The 20,663-nt window shown below is 44.9% G+C and overlaps 1 protein-coding gene across 1 annotated transcript in view; it reads left to right on the top strand.

Annotated features, from left to right (window-relative positions):
* The window catches only part of LOC126188737 (uncharacterized), a 181,311-nt gene that overhangs the window by 72,053 nt on the left and 88,595 nt on the right, over positions 1–20,663 (top strand). The window contains exon 2 of the mRNA XM_049930345.1: positions 14,589–14,822. Coding sequence (XP_049786302.1) covers positions 14,589–14,822 — 234 coding nt within the window. The remainder of the gene's footprint in view (positions 1–14,588; positions 14,823–20,663) is intronic.

Raw genomic sequence — 20,663 nt, 5'->3', positions numbered from 1 at the left:
GGACAACCACCACACGGGATCGGACATATAAGAAAGAACAAGCACCATACATTCGTATACTTGATTCGCCTCGATGGGCAATGAATTTACAGCCTTCAGTGTGAATGCACATTTACGTTCGACCCCCAGCAGGAATCTAAAATTAGCGAACATTGGGGACATGAACAAGGGCTGGATGGGAGTGTGAGTCGGCCAGCGACCATATCGAGATATTCCACGCAAAAGTGATAAATTCCTGGTCCAGGTGGCGCAGTGGTTAAAGTAACTGCCTAATAAGCAGGAGATCCTGAGTTCGTGTCCCAGTCCGGCACACATTTTCACTCACCGCTGCTGATTCCGCACAAAGTCCCGATACAGCTGGTATCATTAGTTTCTGCCCTTTCCTTTCTTCTCTCTCCTTTCCTCCTACAGTTTACGTAACCATTAATTTCCTTGTTCGGTCCTAAAAATCGCCTTCCAAGAAAAACAGCACAGCGTCTACAATGGTGAGCCCTCTTCTTCAACTATAATAATTATTCAATTTAATGCATATGTTCATAGGCCTTTTTCTAGTTTTTATCAGTAATGTCTCCTGTGAAAATATGGCACACTTTTTTTTCAAAGGTCTGAATTTTTAACACATTTCATTGTGTTTTCAGATCCCACTTTCACTTGTGCATTTAAGCAAAACATGTTTGTGCTTGACAAGTGGATGTTCAAATTCCATAGGAGCATCACTTTCAGTTACGTACTTATCCGTTTCTCCAATAAAATCTGGAACTGAAACAAAGAGATGGTGTACGCATATATTATGACCGCCGGCCGTTGTGGTCGAGCGGTTCTAGGCTCTTCATTGCGGAACCGCGCTGCTGCTACGGTCGCAGGTTCAATTCCTGCGCCGGGCATAGTTGTGTGTGATGCCCTTAGGTTAGTTAGGTTTAAGTAGTTCTAAGTCTAGGGGACTGATGACCTCAGATGTTGAGTCCCATAGTGCTCAGAGCCATTTGAACCATTTTTTTTTATTGCGACCTTCATAAGAGGTGCTGTTGACTTGTATTTGAGTCAGTGAAATTTGCAATAGATGTCTGTTCCCCAACCAGCTTGTTTTGAAGTAAATCGCCAGAAAATATTTTTCAGTTACCTTCTTCTCTTAAATTGTGTCTCAATAAGTTGCACTGTAGACCACATCCAATATAAAAAACAACCGATTTGCTCCATTTGCCGAAGCTGGAGGAAGTGTTCAATATTCAAAAACTCACCCTCTACTGTCGGATAGTTACAGTAAGACTGTCCTTCTGTTAGATATACAAATGGTCACTAGCGCAAGGGCTATACAAAACACTTGATCCTACCTTTCTATCACCAACAGAACTCGAGGTATGAGCCCCGTAAAATTTCTATTTTTATGCGCGGCGTTTTGGAACACATTGGTAGAGCATGCTATCGCGTGTGTACCAATTTAAACAGAGAGTTATTCTGATGTTTCTGGGTTTTTAAATTTCTTCATTTTATAAATCGCTATGAAAAGCTATTATATCATTATTGATTCATAGTAAAAGATACAAGATTTCGCGGTTTAATTCCAATATCAGGTTGTATGTCAGCCAGTCAGGCGACAGTACATTCACGCCTATTATGTGAATTTAAGAATTCCTTTGTGAAGTCTAGATTAAGTTCGGAACTCAAACTTCATCGTGTTTGGAAGCATGTATTAGGAACTCTGAATAGGTGTAATAATTTTGCAGAATAATGAGTAAAATTTGACCGTGGAATGCTGCAGAGTAAACGCAAACGAGTGAGAAAAAAGAATGCGTGAAATTTCTGTTTTTCGACGTATACTCTGACTTCTGAATTAATAAAGCCCACATGGCGATTTATGCAAGTCGGGATCGAGCACTAAAGGTTCGAAGGGATCGAGCTGTGGAATATTTGAGCGAGCATTCTGTCACAGATAATCCGTTTTATAATCTTTCCGGCAACAGGTTCGAAGCTGACTACTTCGGGTGACTGTGACGGCGTATGACTGTCGAAACTGTAAATTAAAATTAGAACGGGCTTGGCAGTGTTTTTCTATCAGACAAGTGACAATGTATTGATGTTTTCGCTCAGAAACTATCTATCGTTTAAGAGCATAATTAACCGAAGATTATAAAAGAAGTAGTTACCCCCTTTAGATCAGTGTAGTGTTACTGGTTCTACTATAGCTTATCCAGTAAAGAAACATTATTCGTTTCCTAAAAGGACACACCGAAGAAGGTTGCGCAGTGGTTAGCACACTGGACTCGCATTCGGGAGGACGACGATTCGAACCCGCGTCCGGCCATCCAGAGTTAGGTTTCCCGCGATTTCTCTTACTTGCTTCAGGCAAATGCCAGGATGGTTCCTTTAGAAGGGCGCGGCCGATTTCCTTCCCCATCCTTCCCTAATCCGATGGCAACGATGACCTCGCTGTTTGATCACCTCCCCCAAATCAACCATCCTAAAAGGACAGGCGTATGGACAGGGTTGCAGTGCGGAAGAAGAAATCACCTATTGGTGAGTGGACGTTTTATGCGGGAAGAACTTTTAACGGCACCGTCGCAAACGGATTACTCGGTGATGGGTTGAGATCTCGATTTGTTATGTGTCACAACACCATAGAGAACAGAGACTTGCTTGCTGTGGAGCCATAGTCAGCTGGGACATTGAATGGGATTTTGTGATATCCAACGAGGAGTGTCGCTTCTATAGTGGTCGAAATAAATGTTGCGTACTGTATAAACTTTAATATTGAACTTTGTGATAGAGAAATACGCTAGCTTATGAATACATTGGATTGTCTGTAATGTAATTCTAGCGGAATCAGTCCATGCCGTAGGGGAGCAGTGTGTGCAGCTTATAGCAACAGTGTCATCTGTGACATTGCGTCACGTGCGCTGTGTGACATTACGAGAGTTATGTTGCTTCAGGACGGTTCGGACAACAATAACTTGTGATCATAGGCTCAATATAGTCAGTCTACTGGACCAGAAAATGAGACAGGTAGACATCGTAGCGAACGTTGCAGTGAATCAACATGATGTCTCTAGAACCTGGAACAAGGTTCTAGCGACAGGATCAGTGGAGGATAGTCACGTTAGTGGCCGCGGAAATCGTCCTGACCCACCTGAGACCTCAAAGGTCGCGGTAGAGGCTGCTGTGTAGGGACGGGACAATATCCCACAGACTGATATCAAATGGTTCAAATGGCTCTGAGCACTATGGGACTTAACATCTATGGTCATCAGTCCCCTAGAACTTAGAACTACTTAAACCTAACTAACCTAAGGACAGCACACAACACCCAGTCATCACGAGGCAGAGAAAATCCCTAACCCCGCCGGGAATCGAACCCGGGAACCCGGGCGTGGGAAGCGAGAACGCTACCGGACGACCACGAGCTGCGGACGAACTGATATCAACAACTTGGTAAGGAGAATGCCTAACCACATTCAAATGCGTCTCCAGTTATGAGGAGAGCCAGGTGGTTCATCAACAACTGTTTTGCGAGATGGGATTGAGACGATGCTGTAGTGTTTGCAGCTGAATATTTTGTAAGGTCGTGTTTATGTTTTTTTGCTTGCGTTTATCAAGTGGAAATGTGTTTGTCTACTTCATTTTTGTTTCTTATGTCTGTACGTGACAGAACAAAATCAGTTGTGATGTATATATGCAGACCGAAGCGACGAATGAAAATTTTCATCAAGGCCAAGATTCGAACCCAGGTCTCGTGCTTGCTGGGCAGATGCGCTAACCACTGCGCCACCCTGGTGTCTTCAAACAGCTTTGCACAACTTGCTTCAGTCCGCATATGTACGTCATGGATGCTTGAGACTTGGAAAGGTCTCTGGAGCCATATAGCTCTACCGAACCTCCACTATTGTGATGTGATTCAACAAGGCATGGGTAATGAAAACAAAAGACGGCTAGAGCTAACCATGAATGCCTGTGTGCGTTACAGCTGCAACATTCGCCGATATGATCATGTTAGTGCTTCATACTCCGAGCTAGGGTGGCTGCGGCCGGACAAATTGCGTGACTACCACACTCTATGTCTACTTCACCGACTCCTCGTCGCGCAAGCACCCCAGTACCTTGCTTCAGAGATTAAAAACCTGTCATGCCATCATAATCGAACCACGAGGTCACTCTTATTTGGTATCCTAACTGTGCCCACTCACAAAACAAAAACTTTTGCAAACTCCTTCTCAGTTGCCGCTGTCCGCCTCTGGAACAAACTGCCCCTTACCTTGCGCAAAATTCAATCTCCTGCTGCTTTTAAGAAGAAGTTGAAGCATTTCCTGCTATCATCCTCATAAAGTTCTCCACAAACTTAATGTACAAGGCCAATCCTCTCATCTGTCAAATCATCTTGCTCCTGAGATGTCTTCCTCTTCATCTATCTCTATTAGCCACGCAATCTTCTTTTCCTTTATATTTCCTTAATTATGTTTCATCATGTCTCTCTATTCTTCTCCTCCCTTCACCATGAGCCTCCCTCATACTCCCTGCTGCCAGCACTCCTATCTAAAATCTGTCTCTTCAATAATGTCTAATTATAACATTACTTATGATCTACGAATATAAACTCTATATGTATGTATTTTTCCAGGTGTACCTTTCTAATTGTTTATTTCACTTTTTTTACTAGATGTAGTTTAACATGCCTACTAAAACATATGAATGTAAAATAAGTAGAATGCCTGGTTAGATGTAAGAGAGGGCCTGATGGCCCTAGTCTTGCCAGGTTAAATAAATAAATATAGTTTCATTTGATTAAAATCAGCTTCGTTTCCTATCATATCTGGCATTGACAATAAAACAGCATCAGTATTTATTTTGATTACAGCATCTGTAGCGGCTACATCGATGCCAGTGTGTCCGTAGACGAGATACTGAAAACTCGCAGGTAGAGGCGAGTCTAGAGATCCGTGCCTGTCCTGGATTCGTGGTGTGGGGAGGTTATTGGATACGACGTCAGGACGGACTTGCTAGTCGTTGGTATGAGGTTGAACGCCTGACAGTGTGTTGCAGGGATGGTTAAGCCTATTGACACATTATTCGTGGCCAGTGCACGAGATGGCATATTAAAGCAGTTTAATGCAAGACCCCATGTTGCAGTTCACACCACAAAGGCTTTGAAGTGTATGTGGATCATTGACTGGCCTGGCTTGTCTCTTGACTTTTTACCATACCGACTGCAGGCTTGTACTGTATTTCAGCGTCAGCCACTAGCCAGCAGTCTTTAAGAACTGACACAGCTCGTGTATCAGGCACTGCAGGATATTACAAAGATGACATTCGGAGGCTGTTTGCGTACCTGCCACAATAAATAAAATATCTGGATTTCCTGTTTATTGCGAACAGTCAGGCCTCCATGTCGGTCTCAAAATTTATTTGTCACTAATGTTCCCACAGATGATTTCTGAAACTTGCTCGAAAAGCAGGGGATACAGGTTTGATTTTCGCCCTGACACAGACTTTATTAGTCACCAAGCGTGAATTACTCTAAGAGGCGATCAAAACTTTTACGTTTGACGACGTTGCTGCAGTGTACGTGAGTTGTCCAGTAAGTAGGTTTCGGTCAGTCTCGAAATGCAGTCCACAGTGACAATTAAAAGTCTTTTATTTGCAACAGTTAGATACACCTTCCAGTTACTTCTCTACATAGACGGCGCTCCAACTTGGATATTTGTCGCAGAGCTGTACTGACTGTACAATACCTTCGTCACAGAAGCCAGCCGCCTGTGCTTTAAGCCAATTCTCTACGCTAGTCTGCAGCTTGTCGTCCGTGCCAAAATGTTGTGTTCGTTGTCAGCAGTTCGAGTGAACAGAGATGAAAATCATGACGCCGTGTCCGGACTGTATTGTGAATGGTCAAGTGCTTCCCATCGAAAAAGCTACAGAAACGCCTTCATTCCCCCTAAAGTGTGCGGCCGAGAACTGTCATAAAAAAGGAATGAGTGACAGTTGTGTTATGTGGAGGTGCGCGAAAGCAGGCGAAATCTCTCCGCAGGCATGCATACTTGGCGGGAGACACCTTTTTCTGGGCACTTAAAGTGCTCACTGTGCCCACAGAAGTGCAAAGTGCAACGTGACGCGATCGACGGGCGTACTAGAGACAGTGGTCAGGACATATGTGCAAATCTTCATCGGATTTTCGCTATGGTTTCCATTTCGGAATTTACTTTCTGGACGTCCCTCGTATATACGAGGTGCATTCAAATTCTAAGGCCTCCGATTTTTTTTTCTAATTAACTACTAACCCGAAATCGATGAAACTGGCGTTACTTCTCGACGTTATCGCCCTGCAGACGTACACACTTTTCACAACGCTGACGCCATGATTCCATGGCAGCGGCGAAGGCTTCTTTAGGAGTCTGTTTTGACCACTGGAAAATCGCTGAGGCAATAGTAGCACGGCTGGTGAATGTGCGGCCACGGAGAGTTTCTTTCATTGTTGGAAAAAGCCAAAAGTCACTACGAGCCAGGTCAGGTGAGTAGCGAGCATGAGGAATCACCTCAAAGTTGTTATCACGAAGAAACTGTTGCGTAACGTTAGCTCGATGTGCGGGTGCGTTGTCTTGGTGAAACAGCACACGCGGAGCCCTTCCCAGACGTTTTTGTTGCAGTGCAGGAAGGAATTTGTTCTTCAAATCATTTTCGTAGGATGCACCTGTTACCGTAGTGCCCTTTGGAACCCAAGGGTAGGGATTACGCCCTCGCTGTCCCAGAATATGGACACCATCATTTTTTCAGTACTGGCAGTTACCCGACATTTTTTTGGTAGCGGTGAATCTGTGTGCTTCCATTGAGCTGACTGGTGCTTTGTTTCTGGATTGAAAAATGACATCCACGTCTCATCCATTGTCACAACCGACGAAAAGAAAGTCCCATTCATGCTGTCGTTGCGCGTCAACATTGCTTGGCAACATGCCACACGGGCAGCCATGTGGTCGTCCGTCAGCATTCTTGGCACCCACCTGGATGACACTTTTCGCATTTTCAGGTCGTCATGCAGGATTGTGTGCACAGAACCCACAGAAATGCCAACTCTGGAGGCGATCTCTTCAACAGTCATTCGGCGATCCCCCAAAACAATTCTCTCCACTTTCTCGATCATGTCGTCAGACCGGCTTGTGTGAGCCCGAGGTTGTTTCGGTTTGTTGTCACACGATGTTCTGCCTTCATTAAACTGTCACACCCACGAACGCACTTTCGACACATCCATAACTCCATCACCACATGTCTCCTTCAACTGTCGATGAATTTCAATTGGTTTCACACCACGCAAATTCAGAAAACGAATGATTGCACGCTGTTCAAGTAAGGAAAACGTCGCCATTTTAAGTATTTAAAACAGTTCTCATTCTCGCCGCTGGCGGTAAAATTCCATTTGCCGTACGGTGCTGCCATCTCTGGGACGTATTGACAATGAACGCGGCCTCATTTTAAAACAATCTGCATGTTTCTATCTCTCTCCAGTCCGGAGAAAAAAAATCCAAGGCCTTAGAACTTGAATGCACCTCGTACAACGAAGCGCGACTCCGATGCGGTTATATAAGCACCAATATCTACGCATGGGCATTCTCGTCTTTCCAATGTGCTTGCGGTAAATGCAGAAACGTGAACTGTGGTGAAGTTATTGCCAATGCGTACAAACAGAACCAACATGCTGTTATTCTTTGCTTGGCTGCCAAAGGATTCACACCGGTAGTCACCCATTGGGGGATAAAGAATGTGTAGGGGGTAGTATGTCTGTCTAAAATCTTCATTGCGAACGGTACACCAAGTGGTGCTGCTGCTCCATGATAACGCACGTCCCCATATCGAACGTTAGCCAACTCAAGTGAGAGACACTCCATCACCAGTACATTTGACCTCATCTCTTCCCTTGCTTTTATCTCGCTTGTGGTTCCTTAAAAAAGGTCTTGAAGGTTAGACGATTCCTGTCGGTCAAGGATATGCAGTAGGCAGTTACGGACGTCTTCATTAAGCAGGACATCCTTTTTCACCGAACGAGTATCTTGATTACCTCAAGGCGATTTTTTTTTATTGGCATACCGCTTCTGGACTTCGAACGGAATCTTTTTGGTTTTTGGTTGCCCCATTTTGAAAGAAGTGTTTATATCATTCTTAATACAAATTTTCTGCGAATTACCAATCTTCCCCCCCCCCCCCCCCGCCCCATGAACCATGGACCTTGCCATTGGTGGGGAGGCTTGCGTGCCTCAGTGATACAGATAGCCGTACCGTAGGCACAACCACAACGGAGGGGTATCTGTTGAGAGGCCAGACAAACGTGTGGTTCCTGAAGAGGGGCAGCAGCCTTTTCAGTAGTTGCAAGGGCAACAGTCTGGATGATTGACTGATCTGGCCTTGTAACAATAACCAAAACGGCCTTGCTGTGCTGGTACTGCGAACGGCTGAAAGCAAGGGGAAACTACGGCCGTAATTTTTCCCGAGGGCATGCAGCTTTACTGTATGATTAAATGATGATGGCGTCCTCTTGGGTAAAATATTCCGGAGGTAAAATAGTCCCCCATTCGGATCTCCGGGCGGGGACTACTCAAGAGAATGTCGTTATCAGCAGAAAGAAAACTGGCGTTCTACGGATCGGAGCGTGGAATGTCAGATCCCTTAATCGGGCAGGTAGGTTAGAAAATTTAAAAAGGGAAATGGATATGTTAAAGTTAGATATAGTGGGAATTAGTGAAGTTCGGTGGCAGGAGGAACAAGACTTCTGGTCAGGTGACTACAGGGTTATAAACACAAAGTCAAATAGGGGTAATGCAGGAATAGGTTTAATAATGAATAGGAATATAGGAATGCAGGTAAGCTACTACAAACAGCATAGTGAACGCATTATTGTGGCCAAGATAGATACGAAGCCCACACCTACTACAGTAGTACAAGTTTATATGCCAACTAGCTCTGCAGATGACGAAGAAATTGAAGAAATGTATGATGAAATAAAAGAAATTATTCAGATAGTGAAGGGAGACGAAAATTTAATAGTCATGGGTGACTGGAATTCGAGTGTAGGAAAAGGGAGAGAAGGAAACGTAGTAGGTGATTATGGATTGGGGGTAAGAAATGAAAGAGGAAGCCGGCTGGTAGAATTTTGCACAGAGCACAACTTAATCATAGCTAACACTTGGTTCAAGAATCATCAAAAAAGGTTGTATACATGGAAGAACCCTGGAGATACTAAAAGGTATCAGATAGATTATATAATGGTAAGACAGAGATTTAGGAACCAGGTTTTAAATTGTAAGACATTTCCAGGGGCAGATGTGGACTCTGACCACAATCTATTGGTTATGACCTGTAGATTAAAACTGAAGAAACTGCAAAAAGGTGGGAATTTAAGGAGATGGGACCTGGATAAACTGAAAGAACCAGAGGTTGTACAGAGTTTCAGGGAGAGGATAAGGGAACAATTGACAGGAATGGGGGAAAGAAATACAGTAGAAGAAGAATGGGTAGCTTTGAGGGATGAAGTAGTGAAGGCAGCAGAGGATCAAGTAGGTAAAAAGACGAGGGCTAGTAGAAATCCTTGGGTAACAGAAGAAATATTGAATTTAATTGATGAAAGGAGAAAATATAAAAATGCAGTAAATGAAGCAGGCAAAAAGGAATACAAACGTCTCAAAAATGAGATCGACAGGAAGTGCAAAATGGCTAAGCAGAGATGGCTAGAGGACAAATGTAAGGATGTAGAGGCTTATCTCACTAGGGGTAACATAGATACTGCATACGGGAAAATTAAAGAGACCTTTGGAGATAAGAGAACCACTTGTATGAACATCAAGACCTCAGATGGAAACCCAGTTCTAAGCAAAGAAGGGGAAGCAGAAAGGTGGAAGGAGTATATAGAGGGTCTATACAATGGCGATGCACTTGAGGACAATATTATGGAAATGGAAATGGAAGAGGATGTAGATGAAGATGAAATGGGAGATACGATACTGCGTGAAGAGTTTGACAGATCACTGAAAGACCTGAGTCGAAACAAGGCCCCCGGAGTAGACAACATTCCATTTGAACTACTGACGGCCTTGGGAGAGCCAGTCCTGACAAAACTCTACCATCTGGTGAGCAAGATGTATGAAACAGGCGAAATACCCTCAGACTTCAAGAAGAATATAATAATTCCAATCCCAAAGAAAGCAGGTGTTGACAGATGTGAAAATTACCGAACAATCAGTTTAATAAGCCACAGCTGCAAAGTACTAACACGAATTCTTTTCAGACGAATGGAAAAACTAGTAGAAGCCGACCTCGGGGAAGATCAGTTTGGATTCCGTAGAAATACTGGAACACGTGAGGCAATACTGACCTTACGAGTTATCTTAGAAGAAAGATTAAGAAAAGGCAAACCTACGTTTCTAGCATTTGTAGACTTAGAGAAAGCTTTTGACAATGTTGACTGGAATACTCTCTTTCAAATTCTAAAGGTGGCGGGGGTAAAATACAGGGAGCGAATGGCTATTTATAATTTGTACAAAAACCAGATGGCAGTTATAAGAGTCGAGGGACATGAAAGGGAAGCAGTGGTTGGGAAGGGAGTAAGACAGGGTTGTAGCCTCTCCCCGATGTTATTCAATCTGTATATTGAGCAAGCAGTAAAGGAAACAAAAGAAAAATTCGGAGTAGGTATTAAAATCCATGGAGAAGAAATAAAAACTTTGAGGTTCGCAGATGAAATTGTAATTCTGTCAGAGACAGCAAAGGACTTGGAAGAGCAGTTGAACGGAATGGATGGTGTCTTGAAGGGAGGATATAAGATGAACATCAACAAAAGCAAAACGTGGATAATGGAATGTAGTCGAATTAAGTCGGGTGATGCTGAGGGTATTAGATTAGGAAATGAGACACTTAAAGTAGTAAAGGAGTTTTGCTATTTGGGGAGCAAAATAACTGATGATGGTCGAAGTAGAGAGGATATAAAATGTAGACTGGCAATGGCAAGGAAAGCGTTTCTGAAGAAGAGAAATTTGTTAACATCGAGTATAGATTTAAGTGTCAGGAAGTCATTTCTGAAAGTATTTGTATGGAGTGTAGCCATGTATGGAAGTGAAACATGGACGGTAAATAGTTTGGACAAGAAGAGAATAGAAGCTTTTGAAATGTGGTGCTACAGAAGAATGCTGAAGATTAGATGCGTAGATCACATAACTAATGAGGAATTATTGAATAGGATTGGGGAGAAGAGAAGTTTGTGGCACAACTTGACCAGAAGAAGGGATCGGTTGGTAGGACATGTTCTGAGGCATCAAGGGATCACCAATTTAGTATTGGAGGGCAGCGTGGAGGGTAAAAATCATAGGGGGAGACCAAGAGATGAATACACTAAGCAGATTCAGAAGGATGTAGGTTGCAGTAGGTACTGGGAGATGAAGAAGCTTGCACAGGATAGAGTAGCATGGAGAGCTGCATCAAACCAGTCTCAGGACTGAAGACAACAACAACAACAACCAATCTTTCCCGGTGTCCTTATACATTGAGGTAACAAAAATCATAGGATAGCGATATGCATGTATAGAGATGGTGCTAGAATCGCGTACACAAGGTATAAAAGGATAGTGTACTGGTAGAGCTGCTTTTGTATTCAGCTGATTCATGTAAATAGAGTTCCGACATCATTATGGCCGCACGACGGAAATTAATAGACTTTGAACGTGGTGTGGTAGTTGGCGCTAGACGCATGGGACACTTCATTTCGGAAATCGTTAGAGAATTCAATACTCCTAGACCCACAGTATCAATAGTGTGCCAATAATACCAAGTTCCAGGCATTACCTCTCACCATGGACAACGCAGTCGCTGACGGTGTTCACTTAACCTCCGAGCAGCTGCCTTTCCTTAGAGTTGTCAGTGGTAATACACAAGCAATATTGCGTGAAATAATCGCAGAAATCAATGTGGGGCATACGACCAACGTATCAGTCAGGAAAGTGCGACGAAATTTGGCGTTAATGGACTGTGTTAGCAGACGACCGACACGAGTGCCTTTGCTAACAGCACGACACCGCCTGCAGCGCCTCTCCTGGTCTCTTTATCGTATCGATTGGACCCTGGAAGACTGGAAAACCGTGGCCTGCTCAGACGAGTCCCGATTTCAGTTGGTAAGATCTGTCAGTAGGGTTCGTCTGTGGTGCAGGCCCCACGGGGCCAAGGACCTAAGTGAGTCAACAAGGCACTGTGCAAGCTGGGGGTGGCTCCGCAATGGTGTTGGCTGTGTTTACATGTAATGGACTGGGCCTCGTTTATGGTCGACTACATGGAGACCATTGGCAGCCATTCATGGACTTCATGTTTACAAACAACGATGGAACTTTTACGGATGTCGATGCGCCTCGTCACCAGGGCACGATTGTTCGCAACTGGTTGGAAGGACATTCTGGACAGTTCGAGCGAATGATTTGGTCACCCAGATCGCCCGTTATGAATCCTGTCGAACATTTGTGGGACATAATCTAGAGGTCAGCTAGTTCACAAAATCCTGCGCCGCCAGCACTTCCGAAATTATAGGCGTCTGCAGAGGCAGTATGGCTCAGTATTTCTGCAGGCGACTTCCAAAGACTGGTTGAGTCCATGCCACGTCGAGTTGCTGTACTGCGCCGGGAAAGAGGGGATACGACACGATATTAGGCGGTATCCCACGACCTTTGTCAGCCCAGTGTAGAGTGACATACATCTACATCTACATACATACTCCGCAATCCACCATACGGTGCGTGGCGGAGTGTACCTCGTACTACAACTACACTCCTGGAAATTGAAATAAGAACACCGTGAATTCATTGTCCCAGGAAGGGGAAACTTTATTGACACATTCCTGGGGTCAGATACATCACATGATCACACTGACAGAACCACAGGCACATAGACACAGGCAACAGAGCATGCACAATGTCGGTGGTGTATATCCACCTTTCGCAGCAATGCAGGCTGCTATTCTCCCATGGAGACGATCGTAGAGATCCTGGATGTAGTCCTGTGGAACGGCTTGCCATGCCATTTCCACCTGGCGCCTCAGTTGGACCAGCGTTCGTGCTGGACGTGCAGACCGCGTGAGACGACGCTTCCTCCAGTCCCAAACATGCTCAATGGGGGACAGATCCAGAGATCTTGCTGGCCAGGGTAGTTGACTTACACCTTCTGGAGCACGTTGGGTGGCACGGGATACATGCAGACGTGCATTGTCCTGTTGGAACAGCAAGTTCCCTTGCCGGTCTAGGAATGGTAGAACGATGGGTTCGATGACGGTTTGGATGTACCGTGCACTATTCAGTGTCCCCTCGACGATCACCAGTGGTGTACGGCCAGTGTAGGAGATCGCTCCCCACACCATGATGCCGGGTGTTGGCCCTGTGTGCCTCGGTCGTATGCAGTCCTGATTGTGGCGCTCACCTGCACGGCGCCAAACACGCATACGACCATCATTGGCACCAAGGCAGAAGCGACTCTCATCGCTCAAGACGACACGTCTCCATTCGTCCCTCCATTCACGCCTGTCGCGACACCACTGGAGGCGGGCTGCACGATGTTGGGGCGTGAGCGGAAGACGGCCTAACGGTGTGCGGGACCGTAGCCCAGCTTCATGGAGACGGTTGCGAATGGTCCTCGCCGATACCCCAGGAGCAACAGTGTCCCTAATTTGCTGGGAAGTGGCGGTGCGGTCCCCTACGGCACTGCGTAGGATCCTACGGTCTTGGCGTGCATCCGTGCGTCGCTGCGGTCCGGTCCCAGGTCGACGGGCACGTGCACCTTCCGCCGACCACTGGCGATAACATCGATGTACTGTGGAGACCTCACGCCCCACGTGTAGAGCAATTCGGCGGTACGTCCACCCGGCCTCCCGCATGCCCACTATACGCCCTCGCTCAAAGTCCGTCAACTGCACATACGGTTCACGTCCACGCTGTCGCGGCATGCTACTAGTGTTAAAGACTGCGATGGAGCTCCGTATGCCACGGCAAACTGGCTGACACTGACGGCGGCGGTGCACAAATGCTGCTCAGCTAGCGCCATTCGACGGCCAACACCGCGGTTCCTGGTGTGTCCGCTGTGCCGTGCGTGTGATCATTGCTTGTACAGCCCTCTCGCAGTGTCCGGAGCAAGTATGGTGGGTCTGACACACCGGTGTCAATGTGTTCTTTTTTCCATTTCCAGGAGTGTAGTATCTTCTCTCCCTGTTCCACTCCCAAACAGGACGAGGGAAAAATGACTGCCTATATGCCTCTATACGAGGCCTAATCTCTCTTATCTTTGTGGTCTTTCCGCGAAATGTAAGTTGGCGGCAGTAAAATTGTACTGCAGTCAGCCTCAAATGCTGGTTCTCTAAATTTACTCAGTAGCGATTCACGAAAAGAACGCCTCCTTTCCTCTAGAGACTCCCACCCGAGTTCCTCAAGCATTTCCGTAACACTCGATTGATTATCAAACCTACCAGTAACAAATCTAGCAGCCCGCCTCTGAATTGCTTCTATGTCCTCCCTCAATCCGATCTGATAGGGATCCCAAACGTTCGAGCAGTACTCAAGAATACTGGAAATACCATTTCGTTCAACGTGTTTCCTCAGGTTGGTTATACGTTCGTGCTGGTGGCCGTGTGTGAAGCTGCTGGTAACGGAGGAGACCTGGCGGTGGTGACGGAGACTGGTGGGGGGGAGACGACGCCCACAGCGGCCGACAACCCGTCCGTGGACCAGGCGTGGCTGATGGAGGCCATCAGGGACGTGGCGTACTACCTGCGCCAGCACAAGTTCTCAGACTTCGACAGGCGCTACTTCGCTAAGGAAGAGGACGCGCCCAGGGTCAGTACAGCTTTACACCTACCGAGCCTCGTGTAGCCGTGGATGTAGGTAACTTGCAGCTGTCCTCAGCAATTAGGAGGCCTAGGTTAGTTGCAGAGTCTAGCAGAAAGAAGGTTCTGCTGCTAGGTAGTTCCCACGCTAGAGGTGTGGGACAGCAGTTGCGGGAAGTGTTGGGGAGTGAGTACCAGGTCACCAGCATTGTGAAGCCTAGTGCAGGGTTGGCTCAGGTTACTGAAAGCATAGGGGAGTTATGTAAGAATTTTACGAAAGAGGATCAGGTAGTGTAGTGGGTGGAGCAGGGAACAGTCTCGATAGGGACGGGGAATATGATGTCAGTGGTGACTTGGTTAAGATAGCTACTCAAACTGGTGGTACTAATGTGCATTTCGTGCAACTGTTTCAGCGTCATGATCGGCCTCACCTTAATGCGGCTGTTAGGCGCGTTAATGTGGGGCTGGGGAGGGCACTGATGACGGAGGGCATGGATCACATCTCAGTGGTGCCAGGTGGGTCTATCAGTAGATGGGGTTTCTCTAGGCATTGCCTGCACCTCAATAGGTACGGGAAGGGGAGGCTGGCTAAGCTTATAGGTGACAGTGTAGTGGGTGGTGGTGGTGGTGGTGGTAGTGGTATCACTCATAGAAAAATTCCTGTAGTAGTTGGTGTTAGAGCTGCACCTTTTTTAGACGTCAGCTGATAGGTATACCTGCTTAAAGGAGTGCCTCTAACTAAGGGCTCACCTCCAGAGGATGTAGTAATGTTTCCAAGTAGAGAAGGAATTAGCATATTTCATCAAAATATAAGAGATATTAGAGATAAAGTTAGTGAACTGCTAATAGATGTTAACTCTGAAATTATTGGTATATCAGAGCACCACTTAAATAATTTGACAATTCAGAGGCTTCCTTTACCAGGCTACAGATTAGCTGGCTGTTTCTCAAGGAGTTCCTTGCGGGGTGGGGGAGTGGCTCTGTACGTAAAAAACAGTATTTCATTTGAATCCATAGACGTATCACGACACTGCACTGAACAGATATTTGAAAGCTGTGCAGCATTACTTGAATTTAGTGAAACTAAACTTCTAATTGCTGTTGTTTATAGGTCCCCTAACTTAAGCTAGAGAGGGTTCTTGATTCACTTTGTAGGAAGTACCAGAAAGTAGTTATATGTGGTGACTTCAATATTAATTTTGTACATGATTGTGCAAGAAAAAGGATGTTGGTAGATCTCCTAAATTCATATGATCTGATGCAAACTGTGTTTTTTCCAACTAGGGTGCAGGGGAACAGTAGCACAGTCATAGACAATATTTTTATTCATTCTTCATTACTAGATGGCCATTCTGTTAGTAAAAGGGTGAATGGCCTTTCAGACCATGATGGACAAATTTTAACACTAAAAGGATTTTGTACTCAAACCAATATCGTATTGAATTACAAACGACATAGGAAAGTTAATCCAACAGCAATAGAGAGTTTTTCAAAACTTGTCAAGGAACAAGACTGGCAAGATGTTTATAGTGCCGATAATATAGATGATAAATACAATGCTTTCCATAATACATTTCTCATGCTCTTTGGGAGTTGCTTTCTATTAGAACATTCTAAACGGGGTACTAGCGGTAATGGACAGCCCAGATGGCTGACTGGTGGGATAAGGATATCATGTAGAACAAAGCGGGAATTATATCAAAATGTTAGAAGTAGTCACAATCAAGCTACAGTAGCCCATTACAAACAGTATTGTAAGGTGCTTAAAAATGTTATTAGCAAGGCAAAAAGTATATGGTATGCAAATAGAATAGCTAATTCACAGGATAAAATTAAAGCCATATGGTCAGTTGTGAAGGAAGTGTCTGGTCAGCAGCACAAGGTGGATGATATAAAGTCAGTTCGCAGTAATAATATTTCTGTTACTGATAAATCAGATATATTTGCAGTATTTAACAACCATTTTCTGAGCATTGCTGCTGAATTAAATAAAAATTTAGTTTCTACAGGAAATCATATAAATTTCTTAACAAATGCCTTTCCGAGATTGACGTCTGAAATACTCCTCTGTGATACAGACAAGAGGGAGATTGAGTCAATAATTAAATCACTGAAGACTAAAGACTCTCATGGTTATGATGGTGTGTCTAGTAGAATATTAAAGTACTGTGCTGCACATGTTAGCCCTGTATTTAGCCATATTTGTAATTTTTCCTTTAGGAATGGTCAGTTTCCTGAGCGATTAAAGTACTCAGTAGTAAAGCCGCTTTATAAAAAGGGAGAAAGGGATAATGTAGATAATTTTAGACCTATTTCTATGTGCCATCAGTGTTTGCAAAAGTTATCGAAAAGGCTGTGTATGTAAGGTTAATTGATCATTGCTATCAAATGTACAGTTCGGCTTTAGAAGTCGTTTGAGAACTGAAAATGCTATATTCTCTTTTCTCTGTGAGGTACTGGATGGGCTAAACAAAAAGTTTCGAGCGTTTGGCGTATTTTTTGATTTAACAAAGGCATTTGACTGTGTTGATCTCACAATATTGCTCCAGAAGTTGGACCATTACGGAATAGGGGGAGTAGCTCACAATTGGTTCACCTCTTACTTTAGCAACAGGCAGCAAAAGGTCATTATTCACAATGTTGATAACGGCTGCGATGTGGGATCTGAGTGGAGTACTGTCAAATGGGGGGTGCCCCTAGGGATCAGTGTTGGGGCCGCTCTTGTTCCTTGTTTATATAAATGATATGCCATCTAGTATTATGGGTAACTCTAAAGTATTTCTGTTTGCTGATGACACTAGCTTGGTAGTAAAGGATGTTGTGTGCAACATTGACTCGGTTTCAAGTAGTGCAGTACATGACATCAGTTCTTGGCTTGTAGAAAATAAACTAACGTTAAATCACAGTAAGACTCAGTTTTTACAGTTCCTAAAACACAATTCAGCAAAACCTGACGTTTTAATCTCACAGAACGGGGTTATGATTAGTGAAACTGAACAGTTCAAATTCCTAGGTGTTCAGATAGATAGTAAGCTATCGTGGAAAGCCCACGTTCAGGATCTTATTCAAAGACTTAATACTGCCATTTTCACTATTCGAACGGTATCGAAAGTGAGTGATACTTCGACACGTAAATGAGTCTACTTTACTTATTTTCATTCACTTATGTCGTATGGTATTATGTTTTTGGGTAACTTTTCCCATTCTAGAAGGATATTTTTGGCTCAGAAACGGGCGGTTCGGGCAATAAGTGGTGTGAGCTCACGAACCTCTTGTCGACCTCTGTTCACGAGTTTGGGTATTTTAACATTGGCCTCTCAATATGTATATTCCTTATTGTCGTTTCTTGTTACCAATATTAGTTTATTTCCAGCAATAAGCAGCTTTCACTCGGTTAATACTCGGCAGAAATCAAACCTCCATTTGGATCGGACTTCCTTAACTCTTGTGCAAAAAGGTGTGCAGTATACCGCTGCATCCATTTTCAATAAGCTGCCACTCGAATTCAAAAATCTTAGCAGTAATCCACACGCTTTCAAATCTAAACTGAAGAGTTTCCTCATGGGTCACTCCTTCTATTCTGTCGAGGAGTTCCTTGAAAAATTTAGCTGATTTTCATTGTATTGCTGATAGCGTTTGCTTAAACTTATGGACTGATTTTCTTTCAGGTTCATGAACATTTATTTTTATCTGTTATTACTTTTATGTTGTAAGTTCATGTACTGACACGTTCCATGACCTTGGAGATTTGCTCCTCAATTTGGTCCTACGGAACTTGACATGTAAATAAATAAATAAATACCTTACAAATTTTGAACCATAGTTGAAGAAATACCACAGTTTGTGGCCATAGCAATTACTTACGAGTCTGACGAACATTTCTTTTAATTTACATCAGTTGTACTTAACGGATCCACCAGAAGTGGAAAAAAATAACAGACATTTATACTGGTTAGCCAAAACATAATGATCACCGCCCATCGCCACGATGGATACCGCCTGGTGGCGTTGCGGACACATGACGCAGTAATAAAAGTATGTAAGCGGAGTAGACATGGACGGGGCATCACCCTAGCGAAGATATGGGCTGCAAATGGGAAAATCCATTAAAATAAATGACTGACGATGGGCAGATTATTATAACGAAGAGCCTGTGAACGAGGGTCTCGAAAATGTCGAACCTGGTTGAATGTTCACGTGCTACTGTCGTGAGAATCTATGGAAAGAGGCAGGACAGTGAAATTACTACTAGGTGCTAAATGTTTGAACGTCTACGACTCTTCACAGAACTTGCTGTTCGCAGGTTTGCCTTCTCTGTAAAGTAGGGCAGATGGTGATCTGTGGCATATCTGCCGAAAGACAATGCTGGTGCACGTACAAGTGATTTCGGAGCACGCCGTTCATCGCACGTTGTTGAAGAATGAGCTCCGCAGCAGACCACCCCTATGTGTTCACATGTTGACCTAACCATATCGTCAGTTACGGCTGCGGTGGGCACGGGACCATCGGGATTCGACCGTCGATCAGTGGGAACGTGTCGGCTCTTCGGGTGAATCGCATTTCTGCTACATTAAGTCGCTGCTCGTCTCCGCAAACGCCGTCATCGCGGGGAACGGCGACTCGAAACGTGCAGCGCACCCAGGATGCAGGTTAGCGGCAGCAGTATTATCCTATGGAAAACATTCTTCCTGCACTTGCATAGGACCTGTAGTAATAATAGAAGACACGCTGACAGCTGCGAACCACCTACATCCTTGTATGCTTGACGTCTACCACGACGGCGATGTGGTCTTTCAGCAGTATAACTATTCGTGTGTCGGAACCAGAATCCTGCTACAGTGGTTTGAGAAGCGCTATAGTGAACTCACATCGATGTCTCGGCGACCAAATTCGCCTGATGTAAATCCTATGGAACCCATCTTGGTCACTATCGGGCGCCATCATAGCTTACGCATATAAGCGGACCGTTATTTACGCGAATTACGTGACCTGTGCGTAGACATTTAATGCCACACACCTCCACAAACTGTTGCATCCCTGATACGCTGAATCAGTGATGTATTTCGTTCCAAAGATGGACAAACACGCTATTAAGCAGGTGGTCACGATTTTTTGGTTCATCAGTGTATTTAAGCACAATACAAAGAAATAATTTAACTTTACGAAGCAAAGCCTGTTGTACTGCTATGATAATTCTAGTTATAAAACAATCTCAATACATTACGTTTTCGAGTTTCTGTGAAACTTCGAAATGGTGTCAAAGGAACTGCCCTTCAGGAAGTTCGTTAATCCACGACATATTCTACACTCCTGGAAATGGAAAAAAGAACACATAGACACCGGTGTGTCAGACCCACCATACTTGCTCCGGACACTGCGAGAGGGCAGTACAAGCAATGATCACACGCACGGCACAGCGGACACACCAGGAACCGCGGTGTTGGCCGTCGAATGGCGCTAGCTGCGCAGCATTTGTGCACCGCCGCCGTCACTGTCAGCCAGTTTGCCGTGGCATACGGAGCTCCATCGCAGTCTTTAACACTGGTAGCATGCCGCGACAGCGTGGACGTGAACCGTATGTGCAGTTGACGGACTTTGAGCGAGGGCGTATAGTGGGCATGCGGGAGGCCGGGTGGACGTACCGCCGAATTGCTCAACACGTGGGGCGTGAGGTCTCCACAGTACATCGATGTTGTCGCCAGTGGTCGGCGGAAGGTGGACGTGCCCGTCGACCTGGGACCGGACCGCAGCGACGCACGGATGCACGCCAAGACCGTAGGATACTACGCAGTGCCGTAGGGGACCGCACCGCCACTTCCCAGCAAATTAGGGACACTGTTGCTCCTGGGGT

The sequence above is a fragment of the Schistocerca cancellata genome, chromosome 5 (assembly GCF_023864275.1).
Source record: "Schistocerca cancellata isolate TAMUIC-IGC-003103 chromosome 5, iqSchCanc2.1, whole genome shotgun sequence".
In the NCBI taxonomy this organism is placed as follows: domain Eukaryota; kingdom Metazoa; phylum Arthropoda; class Insecta; order Orthoptera; family Acrididae; genus Schistocerca; species Schistocerca cancellata.
This window is presented reverse-complemented; position numbering and strand designations above follow the sequence as displayed.